Below are 19,801 nucleotides of genomic sequence, written 5' to 3'. Positions count from 1 at the left end.
TCAAGCTGGAGCAAAAACAGCTGCAGGACTTTTGACCAATGATAGCAGCAAGCGGATTAAACATAACTTTGTTGAGCGTGAGAGACAAATGGTGTCTGCATGTGTGTGTGCGTCTGTAATTAGAGGCATGGCCTTAAGGTTTAGTTTCTTAAAAAAAAAAAAAACAATTTTAAGAAGGGCAGATTTCACTTAGTGGTCAGACTGTACTGTAATGTCTTTTCTATGGGAGACGCAACAGCTTTACTCATCTGGAAAAAAAGTTTTAAGATCTCGATTCGGGTTTAATCGAGAATTTTAATCTAATCTTGATTCCAGATCTTCGTCGTCATCTTTAATTAATTCATGTTTATTTGTTTTGTTTGTTTATTATTATTATTTCACGTTTAAATTTCGGTCTTGTGTTGTTGAACATAATTCTCTCTTCACCTCTCCAAAAGTTGTAAACATGATAAATGATTTGCTAATGTAATATTCATCTTTGCGTTTTGATCACTTTACGCAAAATTGGGTAGATAGAAATAACAATAATACCCAAATTTTGTCTGGAAAATTAAGTGACTTTGTTGCAGCGATTATCGTAATTTTGCACAAAAGGAATATTACACATATACATTAGTTATATTATTATTATTTTCATGTTGTTTAATCTGTTTTAGTGCCTATGACTGACTAAACCTTTAATTCAAAGTGTCAAAAGTTATCCAAAGCCATTTTGGAGACCCCGTGAAGTGCTTCATTTATGTCGTAGAACAGCACCAGAAGAAGCAGAAATATTAGGTTTTATATGATTTTTTTCCATCCTGTGTCCAGTCCTAGGAATCGATCACTTATTGTCAGGAGGGTGCGCGGGAAACCTGTTTGAGGGCGCAATGATGCGCATCGGTGTCTCTCTGAGCTCCTGCTTCGGCGCCAGAGACAAAAGCCTACCAGAGACTAAGAAGAAGAGAAAAGAAAAGGAAAGATAGACGAGATTATCTCATCCGTTAGCTATCAACAGTGTTGCTTAGATCAGCTTTGTCTCCTCCAGTCCCAAGACTAATGGCTCAGGAGGAAAGTCGGAGTGGAGAGCTTCTAGCTTTTTCTCTTAAGAACCGAAAAGCAAGGTACATTAATTTCATGATATTTGCTGTAATTCACTCAATAATCATTGCCTTGATTTATTAAGGATTGGATCTTTGTTGTTGAACAGCATGTTGGCCGTAGGACACATGCAGTCGTTAATATATTGGTGTACTCATAGGCAGAGGGCCTAACATTTTGTTTAGGTTTTTGATTTATTGCAGTTTTTTTTTTTTTTTTTTTTTTTTTTTTTTTTTAACCAGCACCACTTATCTGACACATCATGATAACTCCATTATAACTTCGTACTGACAAGATGACAAACACCATAGAACCTTTTGGTCATGTTTAGTTGACAAAACGCTGATTAAATTAAAAACATATTAAAAATACTATTAATGCATGTGTCCTTACAGGTCCATGACCAGAGCTTTGGAGAGTGTCCGATCACAGGATTCGGACGTTGTCGCGTGTTTTATCTGATAGTGAACGTTGCCCCACACACGACTAAAGTGTGTGAGTGTTTTGTCTGGTTAATAGTACCATTAAGGAGAGTCTTAGTCAAGCATGAAGCCAAGCTGACCGTGAAGAGCGCATGTCTACACAGGACTCTCCTCTGGAGTCTCCAGTGTCCTGATGGATGGACATAGCCTAATTGATGATAGCAACCCAGAATATGTAACAATAATTCAAACGCTTCCGTTCGGTTTGCACGACTTTCTTATGTGGATGAAGTCACTGTTAATAGCAGTACTTAATACTGCATTAGCCTAAAACCGAGTAAAGTCGAAAATAAATTAGACCACATTAAACACCACATTACGTGATTTTACGAACCCTCATTTGCGTACGAATGAAAGATTTTTCTGTATCCATTTGGAATATCTAAAAAGTTCTATTTATCTAATATCTAAATTATGCTCAAATGTTTTGTACAAAAACCCAAACAAATTAATGGTTTTATCAGTATCAACAATGTAAATGATAATTAGCCAAATTTTAATGGTCAAATCAGAACAACTGCACGTTTTCACTTTTTACAATAAGGCTATTTTTATCAGATCGCATGATGATGTTGGGGGAAAATCTTAAAAGTCTAAATAATTAAACTTTTTTTAATTATAAAATATAGGATGTTTATATTTTATATGCATATGAAACGTTATTTATTTATTCATATGTAAGGAATTTGTTTTAGAGCATCTCATTATATTAAGGTACATTTCATAGCTATTTCATGTTGAGACTATTAATTTTGTTAATTTACTTGTTTGCTGGATATATTGTAATTTTAGATTTTAAGATGTTTAGATATTGTAAATTAAATGAATGATTTCATTGTCAGTAGGAAACACATTTCCTAGTAGTAAACGGCTTATTGTCCAGACTGTGGTGTTATTGACAGTTTACTGTCCAGTACTGCTTCTCCGTAATACTTTAGCTTTATGTTAATTATAATTGTCCTTTCAATTGTTTACTTAATTTATACAAATAATAGGCTATATACCATAATATACCATATACCATAATAATCCAGTTTAATTTTCAGTATTAAAAAGACTCAGAAAAAGAAACATACTGTCTTGAAGCATCCAAAACACTGAGTTACCAAAACGATTGCGTGCTGATGCCAGTGCTTAAAAAAAAAAAAAAAATTTAAGCCTATGTTTATGTGAAGGAAGAGCCTGTTTCCTGGACCTAACAAAACCCAGAGTACAATGACAGTGAGGCGGTCAGCAGAGGGAGGGAGAGGCCAATAGATCATCTTCATCATGGGCACTGACTTAGGTTATGCAGAAGTACCAGAAGTGGGTCAAGGGCCTGCATCTTTTCGGACCATCAACTGCACATTGACATCACAGCATTCTGTACAAACTCGAATTTATACGAGTGTGGTCGTACGAATTCGTACGAATTAGCCACCTTGTCAAATATATACGAACTGCCGTGAGATCGGGCTGGAACATCAGGCTCAAATCCAGAATGTAAATTCATGTTTATGAGTTGAGAATATGTTAGATGAATATCTGCAGCATTTTAAAGCAACTGCATGTAGTTTTGTGTATTTTCGGACTTTGGAACCCCTACAGATAAGTGAGAGGAATTCACTGTCGTAAAAATATCACTGTGGTAATTAGAGTGGCTAGCAGATCCAAAATCGCACACTCTTTCGGAATAAGTAATTACTTAGCGACTGTTAAAAAGTAGCTACTACTAGTAGGCCTATGAATGTAATCCGGTTGTGCTTAATTCCATTTAAAAATTCTTCTCGTGTGGTCTTGTGGTATTGTGGTGTACATCAGATGCCCACTTCAGAATCTCGCCGGAAATAATAGGTCAGACTTTTTGCCTACTGTTTTATGAATATTGTGAATTCGGGCATACTACTGTGTTCACATAGGGTGCTGTTTTTCGCCTACTTTATAGTAGAGAAGTGTGCGATTTAGAACGAAGTAGCCTATTTTTTGGTGCAGTAAAGCAATCCAAACTCCCAAAATATAGGCGTTTGAGGTAGTTGTGGGGTGGCCATATCACGGGGACACGTGTTGTGTCGTTCATACGGGACACGTCTTGGACAGGATTTTTATATTGCCTAAAACATCCAAAGTAGTTTGACCAATAACATGTAGGTATTGTTTATAATCTACCAGTCGTGGCGCGTGAGAACGTGAGTTCTCCAGAGAAGGATCAAAGTGATGCAAATATGTGCACGTGTTTGTTCGTTAGTTCATTCGACTGCGCATCGATCACTGAATAACATCAAAGTACCGTGAGAGCGATTCGAAACCATAAGGAGCCGTCTGCTCTGCTCTCTATAGCTCTCGTGAATGTCATGATCGATCTGCACAGTGCAAACAGCCAAAACCTGGATATTTTAGGCAATATAGAAATCCTGGCAAGGACGCGTCCCTTAAAAATGTCCCGTATGGTCACCCTAGTTTGAGGTGGGAACGTGGAAAGAAACACAATACAATTTCCTTAATAGAAGTCAGTGTACCATCAGAATGATTTCAGAACTAATATTTCAAGGTTTATGTGTATATTTAAAAAAAATTATAATTGTTCAAAAATGTTTTCTTTTTGGTTCCCCAAAGAACCTTTCAATGAGCAGTTCTTAAAAGAACCATATTTTCTTAATGTGAAAAATATTTGAATAGTCTAAATAACTTTTTTCTTCTATGACGAAGCTTCTGTAGAAGTGAAAGTTTCCTTGGTTGTGAAACATTCTTCATGAAACCAAAGATTCCAATAAAGAACTGTTATTTTTAAGGTTGTACACAGGTAAAGACTTGCTTGCAGTGGCCAACAGGAGGACATTTCTTCACACGGTTCTCAGCAGGCCCAGAAAACCTTCCATATACACAGAACGCGTATCTGAAGAGGTGCAGATCCTGTTAGGTCCCGGAAGGTGAGTCTTATCAGCTCCTGGTTTCAGGCCGTGTGCTGCGCCAGGCCTTGAAACCTCGCCGGGAACCATTGTGCATCTGACCCAGCTGTATGACTGATAGCCTTCCGCGTTTCTGCAGCAGACGGGGAGGAAAGGAGGGAGGCGAGGCACTGCAGCACCAGACATTCCCTGTCACACCAGAGCTCTGAGTTAGGGAGGTCTGGTCTGGAAGCCCGCTGACGGAAGTCAGGCCAGGAGAAATCCACACAGCCTCCTGGGACTAATAAATTAGACAGCTGTATTTTCTCTCATGGCCTTAACCCTGCAGGTGTGTGTTTGTATACATGTGCACAAATTACCGAGCGTTTAGCCTGTAATGTGTGTGACCTACGCTGTGGGTAATGTGGTGAGAGAGGAAGGCCGAAACCTAAATATTCGACAGGAGTGATTAAGACGTAGAGTAGCTACACAAAGTCTTCGAGTGGGATGTGAACGGCTAGATTTCCTCTTTTTTTTGTCTAAACATTCCCTGGGCCATGCCAGAGAGGCAAAAATAAAAGGAAAGGTTGCTTCAAGTTCATCTGACCACTGGTATGCGCACAGTTTACAAAGATTGTCATTCAAACAATAATACAATTAATTTTATTCAGATTTATATGTTGTTCATTTGGGGATGCACACCACATGACCTTCCACTGGATAAACATGTTGCGAGCGGGGAGCCTGTGTTACTCAGAGCAGCCAGTGTGGCGTCTCCCATCAAACTGACAATTTGTTTCTATTCGAGCACGAGATCCCATTCATTCGCCGTCGCAGCTGTAAATAAAAAGGAAGCTCGTTTCTGCTCCTACATTTTCCTTGGGTTTGGAACAGCTCGTTTCTGTTGGGAAATAGACAGTTGTGTGCAGCCCCTGAGATTGCAGTCCTGGGAATCCCTTGGTTTGTGCAAGCAGGGCTAGTTGATCAGTTGATGATTGTGATAAACAGTTGTAGTGTCATTTCCACCACAACCAACAATTTTGCCCAAATGAAGTTTTTTATTTTTTATTTCTTTTTTTTAACTTAGTGTACTTGGTTACCAAAATGAGATATATTTTGGTCAGAACATGCATACAAAAGTAAAATATGATCTTTTTGTGTTCATTTTGGAAGCACAATAGTTAGAAACTTCTTTATTTATTGATTATTATTTTACTTTTTTTGCAGTTTTATTCCAAACATGGTTCAAATGTCATTTCCACCGCAGAAGTTTGTCAAAGAAAAGAAAAAAAAAATTGAGATGAAAATGTTCTGGAACAAACATGTTAGAAGACACATTAAATTAAAATACCTTTTTATTATTCAGCTATTTTGAAACTCGAATTGATTATAATGAATTATTATACTGTCTTTCTTAACATGTTAAAGTCAAAAAGACTTGTTGAGATCCGATTTATTACTGTTAATGGCTTTTATTTGCTTGGCTTCTTAAGGGAAAAAATGGCAGTATGACAGTGTAGGACGAAAAGAGAAATTCTCAGAAGTATTCACAGCAGACATGTAGGAACTTGTAATCTTCCAAGTTGTCAGGCGCTGTGATTGCGATGGATTTCTTTCATTGCCGTGACTTTACTATTTATTGCTGAATAATCAGAAGTATTAGTGTGCTACATTTATAATCTCTGAGACCATATAGATGCGGTTTCTTGTCAAATCTGCTTTGCAAATATTTGTGCGATAACACATTTGTCAGAACTGCTAATTCAAACAAGCATAATTGTGTGGTTTCACAACCTCTGAAAATCATGGCAAAGAGATTTGAGTTTGTTGTGTTCCATATATTTTTATGAGTGACAATCCCAGCATTCATACAAAGGCTCTGAATCTGGTGACTGAAGTAAATACAGGCTAATTGCGGACAGCTGCATGTATCAGCTATGTTTCTGCTGCCATTATGACTTGTTTGTGGTGAGGTATGAATTAAGACGATGTTTGTACGGTCCTTTTCGTGTATGTTTATTTGTTCTTTTCAATAAGACGTAAACCAATTGGTGGCAGCAGACTTGTAGACATGAGGTTGCACTTCCTCCCATTGTTTAAAACGGTCAGATCGAAAAGTAGTCGAGGTCAAAATTGGAAGAAAGGGAACATCTGTTCAATTTGTAGACTGGCGTACACATATCTGTGTTTTGCTACAATGAAAGTCATACAAGTAAATGTATTCGGCCCTCAATAAATAGGGTGTGACTTGTTCTGTTTGTACAAAACCATAATGGATTAGTCTTTCAATGAGTAATGACACTTTAATCACGCTTAACAGCACTTATGCATCATACTTTCATTCATATTGACATACAGGGCCGTAACCACCATAGACATTCTTCTCAGCGTTCAGATTAGTTCAGATTTGGTTGATTCTTAAGTTGATGGTTATTTCTTCACCGTTTATGTCCCAAGGGTTCCGTTTTTGAAACTTTTTGTTTAATGAAGATCACATTTACAACATCTATGAAATGTCTTAGACATTCAAATGTCCTTTATGTGGAGTTTAAGTGATTTACTCATCACAAACCCAAACGTTTCATCTTAAACTATAAAAACGATTATATGAATTATTATATGTTCAAATATTTGCACAAATTTTGACAAATGTCTCACAGTTGATATTCAAACAACCAACAATTTTGTCCCAATAAAATTTTTTTCAGAAGTTAATGTAGTTGGTTACCAAATAATATTCTCTGTGGTTGTGAAATCTGAAACTACAGGTGAAAAATCAAGGTAAATTTCACATATGAAAATGCTATTCTGCATAACCATCATCTGTTTAGAATACATGATAGTTAGCTATGAAATTACCAAAATAATGAGTTACAAAGTTTATTTCTAAAATGTTTAAAATGTCACTTCACCTGTTAAAAACCTGCTATTAAAAAAAAGGGAAATATGATGGAAATGTTTCGTTATTTTATTAGCAAACAATTTAAACTAGAGTGATTTATATTTTCCTTACTTGAAATAAAATAAACATTAAATGAAATAAACTTTTAAGCTTTTAAATTGATGTTAAAATATATTGATATTTAAACTTAAAAATGTAATTAAAATAATAATAGTAATAAAATAATACGTAGTATCTGATAATAAAATAACATGTTAAAACCAGCAATAGGGGACAAATGTGCTCAAAGAAACTATTACGTTTGTTGCCCCAATCCTGAATATGTGTTCACATTCTTGCTGAGATACAATGAGTTACAGAGCTGTCAAATAAATGTATGTGTTGTTGGACATTTTAGCCCATTTCTCCAACTACAGCACATCTCTTACCAACATGTCCCTCATAACATGCCCACTCTGAATCTTTCAGAGTTGTCTCCTACTACATTTTTTTTCTCCCCTGTTTCTTTCTTCTCTCTTAAAGAATGATTCATGATATTTTAACCTACTTACTGAGCTCCACCCTATAGCTGCTCTCTTTTGAACGTCTCGGGTCTCTCTCCGTCTCGGGTCCGCAAACTCAGAATGCAGTGAAGGGAAAACATGGTGGTCTTTTAGTCAAGTCCATCAAACAGAATTGATGAAACTGGCAACCGACAACAAAATAACCAACATGGAGTTTAGAAATAGCCCTCACTCAGCGAAGTGCGCTGACCCTTAGCAGGGAGGCTAATGTAACACGTGAACAACACGAGAAGGTCCTGCACTGGAATGTCGTTCTGTGTACATGTTTGGTATGAGTTGCCGACTTTCCGTCATGGTCCATGCATGTTTTTGAAGTCAGGAAGACTGCTCAAATTCTACCTTTTGAACACTGTTTTGTGTATATCTGTAGAGTTCATCAGAATGAAGCTGATCATTATGCAGTGTTGAATGTGCATTTCAGATGTTTGTTGATGTTATTGCAAACTTATAATGTTCCAGTGTTTTCATATTTGTTGAGGTGGGTCTCTAATGAATGCTCTTTGATATGGTATTAGCTGACAGAAGCTGCAAACGATTCCCCAGGAGGCACTTGTGTCATGTGCTTCTGTGGTCTCCACTCTTCTCTCAGCCTCTCTCTGTCTGTCCCCAGGCCAACAACCCTTGTGCTGGAAGCTTCAAATCCCATAATTACAAAGCTGACAGTTAACACACAGGTAAGCTACCCTTACTGACGGGCAAAGAATGCAAACATCCTCTGTATGGGATTGAGAGATGGAGATGGAGGCCATGCTGCAGGTGTAGAAGTTACTTCTCCATATCTCCTGGGGGTTGTGAGGGCATATGATCATCCCAACACAAAACTGAGAGGTAAGTTTGGTAGAGCGGTCCATAGAAGAACATTTTTTGGTTCCCCAAAGAACCATTCAGTTAACAGTTCTTAAAAGACCTTTTTTTTTTCTTTGTGTGAAGAATATTTTATTCATTTCAAAACCACCTTTCCACTATGAAGAACCTTTTGTCCAGTGGAAAGTTTCCATGGATGTTAAAGTTTTTCATGGAACCATCGATGCCAGTAAAGAGCCTTTATTTTTAAGAGTGGAGGTACTTTAGATTACTAAAATGTTCTCTAAACTAGAATGTTTAAGTGGTTATTTTAAGAACTGTTTACTTAATGTTTTTGGGAACCAAAAAAAAAAAAAGATAAGATATTCTATGGTATTATTGTGAAACCCCCCTTTTGGGACCTTTATTTTTAAGAGTGTTGAGAAGCAGAACAATACTTTCCACATGAATTATTAATTCAAATCTTAGGATTTTGCAGGTTATTAAATAATTTGCTCACTTTCTCACACAAAGCAATCACAGTAGCCTACTTGAAATACAGGTCTGGTCTGTGCAGGTGATTTGAGGTTGATAAGCTATCTGATGGTGCTGCCACTCTCTCTGAGTGGGAGCTGGCAGTTTCGTATCTTTTTCAGGTTCATATCTTTCACTAATAGCAGGTCAAGAGAATTAAAATCATAATCTCTTAAGCTGACAAAAATCTAATTTTTTTAGGATGCACTATATAGACCTAGAGTGGCTTTACAACATATCCTGACAATTAAAATATATCCTTTAACAGCACAAAAGATAAACTTTCTTTAACTGTTTTTTTTTTTTTATTTATTTATTATTATTATTTATTTATTTATGGTTTGAAGTTTGAAATGTAAAGTTTATTATCAAATTTTAGCTAACTTCAGTATTATTATTGAAAGAGACAATGGAATAGTAGTAAGATAATGAACAGGAGATCACATGTTGTCTGAACATACATTTTCAGAGACCTTCATGATATAAATACCACTAACAGAACAGCTCATATTTCCCTTTTCCCTCTTGGGCCTTGAATTATGATTCCATTAGAAACCTTAAAACAGATCACAAGTGTTTAGGTGTGGGACAGTATCAAAAGCTTAGACCGCCACCTTGTGGCCTCACAGGGATATGACATAAGAATATTTCCCTTTGTTTTTTTTTTTTTTTTTTTTTTTTTCAAAAAATTAAGGTTTAGCTATTGCTAAAGGTCAGTTTTGTAACAAATAGACTGTATTTTATGATGTTCTCGTTCTCTGGACATTTTACATATAGTATTAATATTATATATATATATATATATATATATATATATATATATATATATATATATATTATATATATATAAAATACTATAACTATAATAATAAAACTGTGTGTGTGTGTGTTATAGTTTTATTATTCACTCATTTATTTATTTATTTATTTAGTTTTGTGAAGTCTATCCAATCAAGTGCTCTATTTCCTCGACTAAAATTTGCTATGAGTGATCTTTTACTGATATCAAATTCAGTAGTGTTTTTGGTTGGTGTCTGGTGGAAGGTGAAAGTACAGAGTACTACTATCATCATTAAATTGAACTAAGCAGGATATTATGAAATTTTTTAAATAAATTACACAACTTAAAAGATGATCCAGTTTACTGTGTATGGAACTCAGATAAACTTTGTGGGTGTGAATGAAAACAACGCTGCCCATTGAAGCAAACTTGGCCCCGCCCTCTCTACTTTCTCATTGGTCAGAAGGCACGTCGCTCTTACACGTTCGCGTTCCCATTTGTCCCCGCAGTGCTGTCGAGCGCGTTCTTTGATGACGCAGCGGCTTGACCTTTTTGTTCTAAAAGATGATTGGGTAATCTTCGAGTCGAACATATACTTCTGGGTTTCTATTGGTTAGTTTAGACACGCCTGTCCTCCATTGCTCAAATCTCACATCTGAAGGTTAAAGTGTGTCTGTCTCCATCACACCGCGCTTCAGTCCAGCGGCACTCTCCCTCTTCTTGCTCAGAATTTGTAGAAATATTAACACAATATCATGTCGATATTTGGTGAAGTCCCGCAGGCTGCTCCTGTCGCAGTGTTTAAACTGACAGCAGATTTCCGTGAAGATCAGAATCCCAGCAAGGTGAATCTGGGAGTCGGAGGTGAGAGATGCGCTTTATTTCAACACACGCGTTTCCATATCAGAGTATAAAAATATGAAAGTCAGTGTTTGTCAGTTTATGCATGCTTTGGCCATGCACACACAGTTAACGTTATTCTCTTTCTATGACAACAGTAGGCCTCTTATCAATAATAAGAATTGAACACGTAACGTTATATCTGCTCTGCTTTACTGCAGCTCATTGCATTTAAACATGTCTATTTTATAAATTAGAGTCAAATAAGACCTGTATATGTGTGAGTGTGTGTATATATATATATATGTATATGTATATGTATATGTATATATGTATATATGTATGTGTATATGTATGTGTATATATATTTGGACACACTTAATTTGTGTTTCTTAGAATCTTTTCAGCTTAGAGAACAATGCTAAAAATTTTTACATTGGTTTTGTAATTTAATTACAAATTCAGTTTGGTCTGATAGAATCAAGTCATTAAAAAATATTAATAGAAAATTGGTAATTATGCATGGACTGTTAATGTTAACAAATCATATCATATCTGACCATTTTCAGAGTAGTTCTGTACACTTTTGCGCTACATCCTGGGATGCTTTTAAGCAGTGTTTAAAGAGTTCACATCTATGCTTCTTAATAAATCTAAAATATAGTAAATGTATAATAAAGAATTAACTTATGTGTTCAAATGTTTAACTTGTGTTGTATCACATTAAACTGTAGAGTTATCTGACTTTAAACTAAAGTCATCGCATTTAGCTCCAGAGGCATCTAGGGTTTCTAAATATATTGAAGGATAAAGTTACTCTTCCAGCGTTGGTCGTTTATACTGGAGACCAGGCCCCTGTGCAGTGCTTTTAGCTAGGGATGAGTAGATTGTGTTTTGTCAACAGTATTATTGTGCAGAAGCAGTCGTCACGTGTCATCTGCTGTGTAGTTATTCCTGATTCCTTAGAGAGCTTGACCTTCGGAGGATTCAGGGAGGACTATCTTTATCTTCCGATTTTCCTGAAACCCTGCTGATGCCATGACTCCTGAGGTTCTGAGACACGAGTGAAAACTGAAAGTCACATCTCTAAATTTCCCTGAGTCATGATTGTGTGGACTGTTTTTGAACACCTCCCCCTGGCCTGTGGTCTCTTCTTCAGACTGAAACGATTATCCCTCTTGACAAACCCAGAACACTGATTTCATATGCTTTCTATAGACATTTACCGTCTCTAACTACAGCTTGTCATACTTCTGCAGAAAGTGACAACAATATTCTTTAGAATATGCTTCTTTTCTAATATATATATATATATATATATAATATATATATATATATAATAATAATAATAATAATAATAATAATAATTATTATTATTATTATTATTATTATTTTTTTTGTTATTATTTTTTTTTTTAATAAACAAATAATAAGTGCATGGATATTAGTTATACTTATTTTTATATGTTGCCCCATAAATTGCTCATTGATCTAATATTTGATTGATTCAGACATGCAGATTTATTAAAATCATTGCTCTGCTTCACAATCTTTTGATTCCACAACTTTACCAGTTTATGTACAGAACAGAATTTATTTGGATACATTTTGTTCTGTATTTGTTTAGAATTTTTCATTCAAGTATTGCATCAGGACAGGAGCAGTACACGTTAGTGTCGAATAAGCTAATTTTGCTCTTGGGATAAACTTCACAGATAAATCCTGATCATAGAGAGCCCTGATAAAAAGGAACATTACACATAACAGATACTGAGTAGATAGGAATTCAGGATGCTGTAATTTACACTATTCAAAAGTTTGGGGTGTGACTCTGTTATTGTCTTTCTGCATTACTGACAAACTGTAAAGCTGACAAACACTGTAAAGCTGCTTTGACACAACCAGTATTGTATAAAGCGCTATACAAATAAAGGTGATTTTTCTTTGTTTGTTTTTGGAAGAAGTCTGTCATGTTCAAAGCTGCATTTATTTTAATTAAAGATATAGTAAAAACAAGTTTGTGAGACATTGCAATTTGAAATAACTTATGACATTTATACTTATAACATATATGTGTGTGTGTATATGTATATGTTAAAATGCCATTTCATTCCGTAACGGCAAAGATAAATTTTCAGCAGCCATTACTTCAGTCTTCAGTGTCACATGATGTTTTGGGCAATTTTTTGATGAATAGAAAATTCAAAACAACATTTATTTGAAATAAAAAATATTGATTTCTTTAAAAAAAAAAATTGCTGTAAAAATCTGAATTTTGCCTTTGTATTTTGAAGTATTCTGGTTTAAATGTTCATCCTCTTCCTCTTCTTAGCCTACAGGACAGATGAATGTCAGCCCTGGGTTCTCCCCGTGGTGAGAAAAGTGGAGAAGATGATCGCTGATGACCATAGTTTGAACCACGAGTACCTGCCCATTCTAGGCCTGCCAGAGTTTCGCTCCAGTGCATCTAAGATCGCTCTGGGTGAAGACAGTCCTGCCATCAAGGACAATCGGGTCAGATGAGATGCTTAAAATTTTTTTTATCATCTATATCAAACCAGTTATTTATTTATTTTTTATTGATTAAAAAATAACAAATAAACTGTTATTGATAATTTATTCCTGTGACGCAAAGCTGAATTTTCAGCATCATTACTCCAGTCTTCAGTGTCACATGATCCTTCGGAAATCATTCCATTTTCAGATTTAGCAAAATGTTTATTTTACACCTTGTTGCACATTTTGAACTGGTAGGCTATCATTCTAATGTAGAGGTTTTTGTTGTTGTGTTTTTGTATTGCAGGTAGGAGCTGTGCAGTGTTTAGGTGGCACTGGTGCTCTGAAGATCGGAGCCGAGTTTCTTCGCCGGTGGTACAATGGAACCGACAACACAAAAACTCCAGTTTATGTATCTGCGCCAACATGGGGTGAGCATAAGATCTAATTACACAAGGAAAATACTGTAAAAAATGTCATTCTAAAATTTAATTGACTACAGTATAAAATATTTTCAGTTCAGTTTGTGGTCTTACATTCTAGAGAACCACAATGCTGTTTTCTCTAATGCTGGATTTGAGGACATCCGTCCATACAAATATTGGGATGCAGGGAAGCGTGGACTCGATCTGGAAGGTTTTCTGGGTGACCTGGAGGTTAGTAGCGATTTTGAAATTCCATGGTCTTTAACGAAACGAGCTCTTCGTGGTTACTTATTTATCAGTAATTGATAAATGTTATCTAAAAACCTTTGATTGTGTGCATAAAGAAGTGTTGAGCTTGACAGATTTTTTTTCTTTTTCTGCTGGGCTCAGTCGAGCCATTAAAAAAATCTAGTTTGATTTTTGGCCCTTCGTATTAAATGTTTGAACACCTCTGCTATATACAGTCCATTTGATACTATGTCTTTCCTGTCAGAGTGCACCTGATCACTCCATCTTTGTGCTGCATGCCTGCGCTCACAACCCCACCGGCACAGATCCCACCCAGGACCAGTGGAAGAAGATTGCTGATGTCATGAAGGTGAGACCATCACAACAACCCCCACATCATCTGACTAAGATTAGAACATTGAAGCCCTTGATACAAAAATGGATCCTAATTGCATGTCATAAAGACATTTAAGCACAATGTGCAATTACAACCTACTGTTGTCTAAATTTAAACTCTTTGCAGTTTTATAAATAGCGAGTTAACTATTGCATAATATCAAAAATGTAGTTAGGAGTTATACAGGGCACAGAATGTTACTGAAAAGTTCATCAGTGGAGCTGTAAGTGCATTTTCCATGGCAGAGATGTTGTTATCTGGCTTTTTTTCTTCTCTCAACTCTCTCTTCAGCGAAAGAGTCTGTTTGCCTTCTTTGATTCAGCCTATCAGGGTTTCGCCTCAGGAAATTTAGATAAGGACGCCTGGGCTGTCCGCTACTTTGTGTCACAGGGTTTTGAATTGTTCTGTGCCCAGTCATTCTCAAAGAACTTCGGTCTGTACAGTAAGTGGTTCCAGAGTTTATGTTAGTTGTTAGAGATTACATTTCAATGCCTTGTATTATGTCCTTGTTCAGAACCATCTGATTGTAAAGAATAATCTGAATCCTCAGATGAGAGAGTTGGGAACCTGACTGTTGTAGCCAAAGACCAAGACAATTTGAACCGTGCACTGTCTCAAATGGAGAAGATCGTTCGAATCACCTGGTCCAACCCTCCATCCCAGGGTGCACGTCTGGTTGCCATCACACTCAACACCCCTGAACTCTTTGCTGAATGGTAAATGCAGTTAAAAAAAATCACATTATCTAATAATCTATTATCTAGATCTGTTTCCTGTAATAACGAAAAATACTGTGCAAAAGAAAAAAGTGACCTGGATGTGTTCTTGACATTTTCTGAGATTCACCAGTGTATATGTATCTATTTTGTTAAGGGTTATTTATATCTTATACCATTTTTCCATCATTCTACAGGAAGGACAATGTGAAGACCATGGCAGAGAGAGTCCTGCTCATGCGTGCTCAGCTGAAGGAAAAACTCAAAGCACTAGGAACTCCAGGAACCTGGGAGCACATCACTGAACAGATCGGCATGTTCAGCTTCACCGGACTCAACCGTAAGCATCTCCTTCTAGCGCTTTCACACTTCGTTCATCCAAGCGTCTCACCACTGGAAACATCTGTTCTAACACGGCAGTCACTCATGCTTTAGCTACTGTTCCTTACACATTACTTTATAGGCTTTAAATGGAGAGTAATAGTTAATGCTAGTACTTAGAAAATAGTTCAAAGTTAGTACTGAGAAGATAGCTAGAAGTGAGAAAAGTGAAAATAGAAGTTAGATCTGAGAAAATAATTAAAAGCTAGTACTGAGAAATTAGGTAAAAGTTAGTACTGAGAAAATTGTTAGAAGCTAGTACTTGTGGATATGGTTAAAAGCTTATACTAGGAAAAATCATAATTTGTTTGCAGTTGCCACTTTGATATTTGATATTTTGTTAATTGATAGTTTGATATTTTGTTAATTAATACAGTGTATGTGTTTGAATTCACATAAAATGGCACTCAACCATTTCAAAATGTTGTTTTCTGTTTTACAGCTAAGCAGGTGGAGTACCTGGTGAAAGAGAAGCACGTTTATCTAATGGCGAGCGGGCGCATCAACATGTGTGGCCTCACCACCAAGAACATCGACTATGTGGCCGAGTCCATTCATGAGGCTGTCACTACAGTCCAATAAGCACCTTTACCACACTTCCTGTTTGTGTGTGTGTCCACAGGAACATAAACATGCAGAGACACACACACTGATACACCCCTTCACTCACCAGCTTTCCTGGTCTAATTTAGTCATCAGCGTTTCAACATTCTGTTTTAACTTGTAATTATAAAGCAATCAAACAGTCTCAGAAGATGTGGTGGAATTTACAGTCAACCAAACAACTGTCTGGATTTCATTAACCTGAAGGTTCAGCTTGACTGATTTTATGATCTTTCGTGTTCTAAGATTAAATTCAAACAGGTTAGTGTGAATGAATCAAGAGTTATAGTCAACATTTGAGTTAGTGGGGTGAAATGGGTGGAAACTAGCCTTTATTAAATTAACTCGTCGAATTTTATCACCGTGTGTCTGAAAATTTCATTGTATTGAGTGCTGAACTGAAGGACAGCGTGCATGTTTCATGATAAATGTGTCTGTATTCTTAAAACATGCACACAGAGACAACTCTAGAACTTGAATGAATGGGGGCATTAGATTGTGTTTCATTGTCAATTCCTGATTGCTCTTACCTCAAATTAAATGGCTTGAAGAAACATTTTACCTTGAAAACTTATTGTGACTAGTTAAAACAATGGACGAAGAAACCTGGTATTGTGGTTTGTGAAGAGGTGCATTTTGGGATATTGGATGTCTGACAGCTGAAGGAGAGTGAATTATATAGAAAATTGATTTGGGGGTTGAATATTATTTTAAGCTTTTCGTGTTTGATGTTCTGGAAATTCTGGGTTGTGAAGAGCCCAGGCATTGTTTTGCACTTTATTTTCTGGTGACTTTTTATTCCGGTCCATTACTTTCTACTGCTGTGTTTTTGTGTTCAGGCTCATTTGTTCACTGCAGGAATGTGTAATGAATGTGCAGACATTAGTTCAAGTATACTACTCTCCCACCTAGCTTAGTTGCAAAAGATCAATCCTCCAGGAGTATAAAAACTCTTTGAGCACAAATATATTAATCAGAGTGCATTGAAATAAATGAAGTAAACTAGCATGTTTTCTGTTGTGTTTTTGTCCCAGTGACTATATTAACAGTATCATTTAGAAGATTGGGGTATTATTAAGAAAGTAATACTTGTTTTCAGTGTGGATGCATTAACTTCATTTCAAAAGTGAAATTACAGTGAGCATTTTTTTATTGCAGACTTTTCTGGCACAAAACTGAGTAATGAGATGAAATTAGTTAAGGCTATTTTTGCACCTTTGGTTCTTTTCAAAGGCTGTAAAGTTTTGAATATAGCAGGGTTGGCAAAAAAAAAAAAAAAAACTGCACACAGAGATGGACTGGCACTGCTAGAATTTACTCTGTTATCTATTCATATTATATGCTTGTCAATTTTAAACTTACTGTGAGAAGGTTTGTTTCTTCATCAGAACAGATTTGGAGAAATCTAGCATTACACCACTTGTTTACCAATTGATCCTCTGCAGTGAATGGGTGCCGTCAGAATGAGAGTCCAAACAGCTGATAAAAACATCACAATAATCCACAAGTAACCCACAAAACTCATCATTTAACATCTCGTGAAGTTGCATGTTTGTGAGAAGCAAAGCAGTACCTGTTGTTCTGTCACATCAAAATCCACCTTCATATTTGTTTAGAACTGTCCTGTGTTGTTTTTATCAGCTGTTTAGACTCTCATTTTGACGGCACCCATTCACTGCAGAGGATTTATTGGTGAGCAAGTGATATAATGCTAAATTTCTCCAAATCTGATAAAGAAAGTAAGTTTGTGTAGTTTGTGTCTAGTGCAGTTTTGGCAAATGTTCATTTTTGGGTGAACTGTTGCCTTTAAGGCAACTTTAAGTAACTTTTTACTCCATGCAAAGCTGCAAACATATTTTTAAGTTTAGGAAGCAAAGATTTAAGAATCTGCCATTTAACAGGCAAAAATTGCATCTCTGACAATGGGCCTTCAATTCTGAGTGACTGAGTGGCATTATCTAAACACAATTTATGATAAGCATATTCAAAGAATGTGTTCTGCCTCAAAATAACACCCAGCAAAGGTTATCATCCTGAAATAGTCCAGCAGTTGTTAAACATCAGCGAACTTTATTTTTACTCATGTAACTGAAGTGAAATTTCTTGATATGATTCTAAAACATTCTCTTCCATAACAGGACTGAGAGCTCAAGTGTACCATAATAAACCTTTGACTTCTTATATTGCTTAACAGTGTTTGTTTACTGTAATTGAACAAAAATGATGTTTTCCAAGACAAATTTGAATCAAATCTTAATTTATTGGGATGCCAGTGGTACTTTTCATTCTAAAATACCACATCAAAACCTAATAGAACATTTGATATTCTCTTTATATATTATATAAATATTATTTCTTATATAATCAAAGCAACATTTTTTGTAAAGTCATACACAATTCCTCGGGTGTTTTCAAATAGAAGTCTTTGTAAACTCTGTAGAAACATATATCCTTCGGCCGACTCACTGTACAGAGAGCGAGAGCTGGAGAGGATTTTCTAAATGTCTTTAGCAAATATCCTCAGTTTAAGGCTTAAATATACACGTGCTTAAATATACAGTGGATTTCTCATCAAAAGCAGCTGAGTCAATCATCAGCATGCATCACTCAGTTCACCCTGCAATGCAGCACCGTGACGTTAAAAAGTGCTGCCCCCCTTTCTTTCTTTCTTTCTTTCTTTCTTTCTTTCTTTCTTTCTTTCTTTCTTTCTTTCTTTCTTTCTTTCTCTCTGTCAGCATGTGCTCTCCGTACAGGGCCTTTAGCACACAGTATTGCACAACACAAAGTGTCCATGTGGCCTGAAAGCAAGCAGGCACATTCAGTTCACTCCAGACCATCAAGATGCAAAGCAACTTTATAAAAGGGATAGCTTGGTTATTGCTATTAAATATTAGGAATAAATATCAAGGGGAAAGAAACAGACATCCAGTGGTTTCCAGCATGAGTCGTTGTGCTTTCTGTGTGTCGACTGGTGGTGTTGTAGGTCACTGTTAGCATAGAGGCAAAAAGAGTCTCGCTTGTGGCCAACAGTCTCTGTATCACCAGTGTCTGCTGCATGCATGCAGGAGAGAGGTATTCACTTGACATACTCAGTTAAAACAGCCTTTCATGCAAAACGCATCCTAGGTATAATCCCCTGGCATAATGTAATCATGTGACCTGTTGTTGGCAGGGATGAGCTGATTTGGTTAGTTTTTCATGATCATGGCATGCTGGGAAAGTCATGGCAGTGAACCAGTAATGGAAACATGAGTGAGATTTTCAGCTTGCTGCAGCAGTAAATTACTAAAAAGGGCTCAAAACAAAATACTATAGGCTTCTTGCATGTTTTGGGATATTGCTTATGATTTTTAGACACACACACACACACAAATATCTATATCTATATCTATATCTGAGGTGACTTTTAGTATCAGTGCTTCAAGTTTTTTTTTAAGTTATGGCTTGCGCATATCCTAACTATTTATATTTTATACAGTAAGCACAATGCTGTTCTAATAACAACAATAATAACACTGCTGTTTGAGAAAAGCATGCCGATATATAATACATATTATTTATAAACAAATAAATCTATTGTCAAATACATGTGCTTGGACCATTAGCAATGGCATCTCAGACTATTTAAAACTATTCAAATATGGCCTAAAATAGCTAAAAAGAAAAAAAATAAGCCTTATCTCTTTGTACCCTGTGCTCTCAGCCGAACGGAAGTGCAAAAATAAA

At 36.2% G+C, this 19,801-nt stretch overlaps 1 protein-coding gene across 1 annotated transcript; it reads left to right on the top strand.

Moving 5' to 3' along the window:
- The first annotated feature begins 10,619 nt into the window (after positions 1–10,619).
- LOC109060878 (aspartate aminotransferase, cytoplasmic) lies at positions 10,620–17,081 on the top strand. The gene is made up of 9 exons (XM_042769595.1): positions 10,620–10,853; positions 13,162–13,343; positions 13,633–13,756; positions 13,869–13,981; positions 14,244–14,348; positions 14,667–14,817; positions 14,926–15,091; positions 15,289–15,431; positions 15,915–17,081. Exons 1-9 carry the CDS (start codon positions 10,745–10,747, stop codon positions 16,052–16,054), a joined length of 1,233 nt encoding a protein of 410 aa, XP_042625529.1. The 5' UTR covers positions 10,620–10,744; the 3' UTR covers positions 16,055–17,081.
- The last annotated feature ends 2,720 nt before the right edge of the window (positions 17,082–19,801 follow it).

Source organism: Cyprinus carpio, chromosome A13 (assembly GCF_018340385.1).
Source record: "Cyprinus carpio isolate SPL01 chromosome A13, ASM1834038v1, whole genome shotgun sequence".
Taxonomy (NCBI): Eukaryota; Metazoa; Chordata; class Actinopteri; order Cypriniformes; family Cyprinidae; genus Cyprinus; species Cyprinus carpio.
This window is presented reverse-complemented; position numbering and strand designations above follow the sequence as displayed.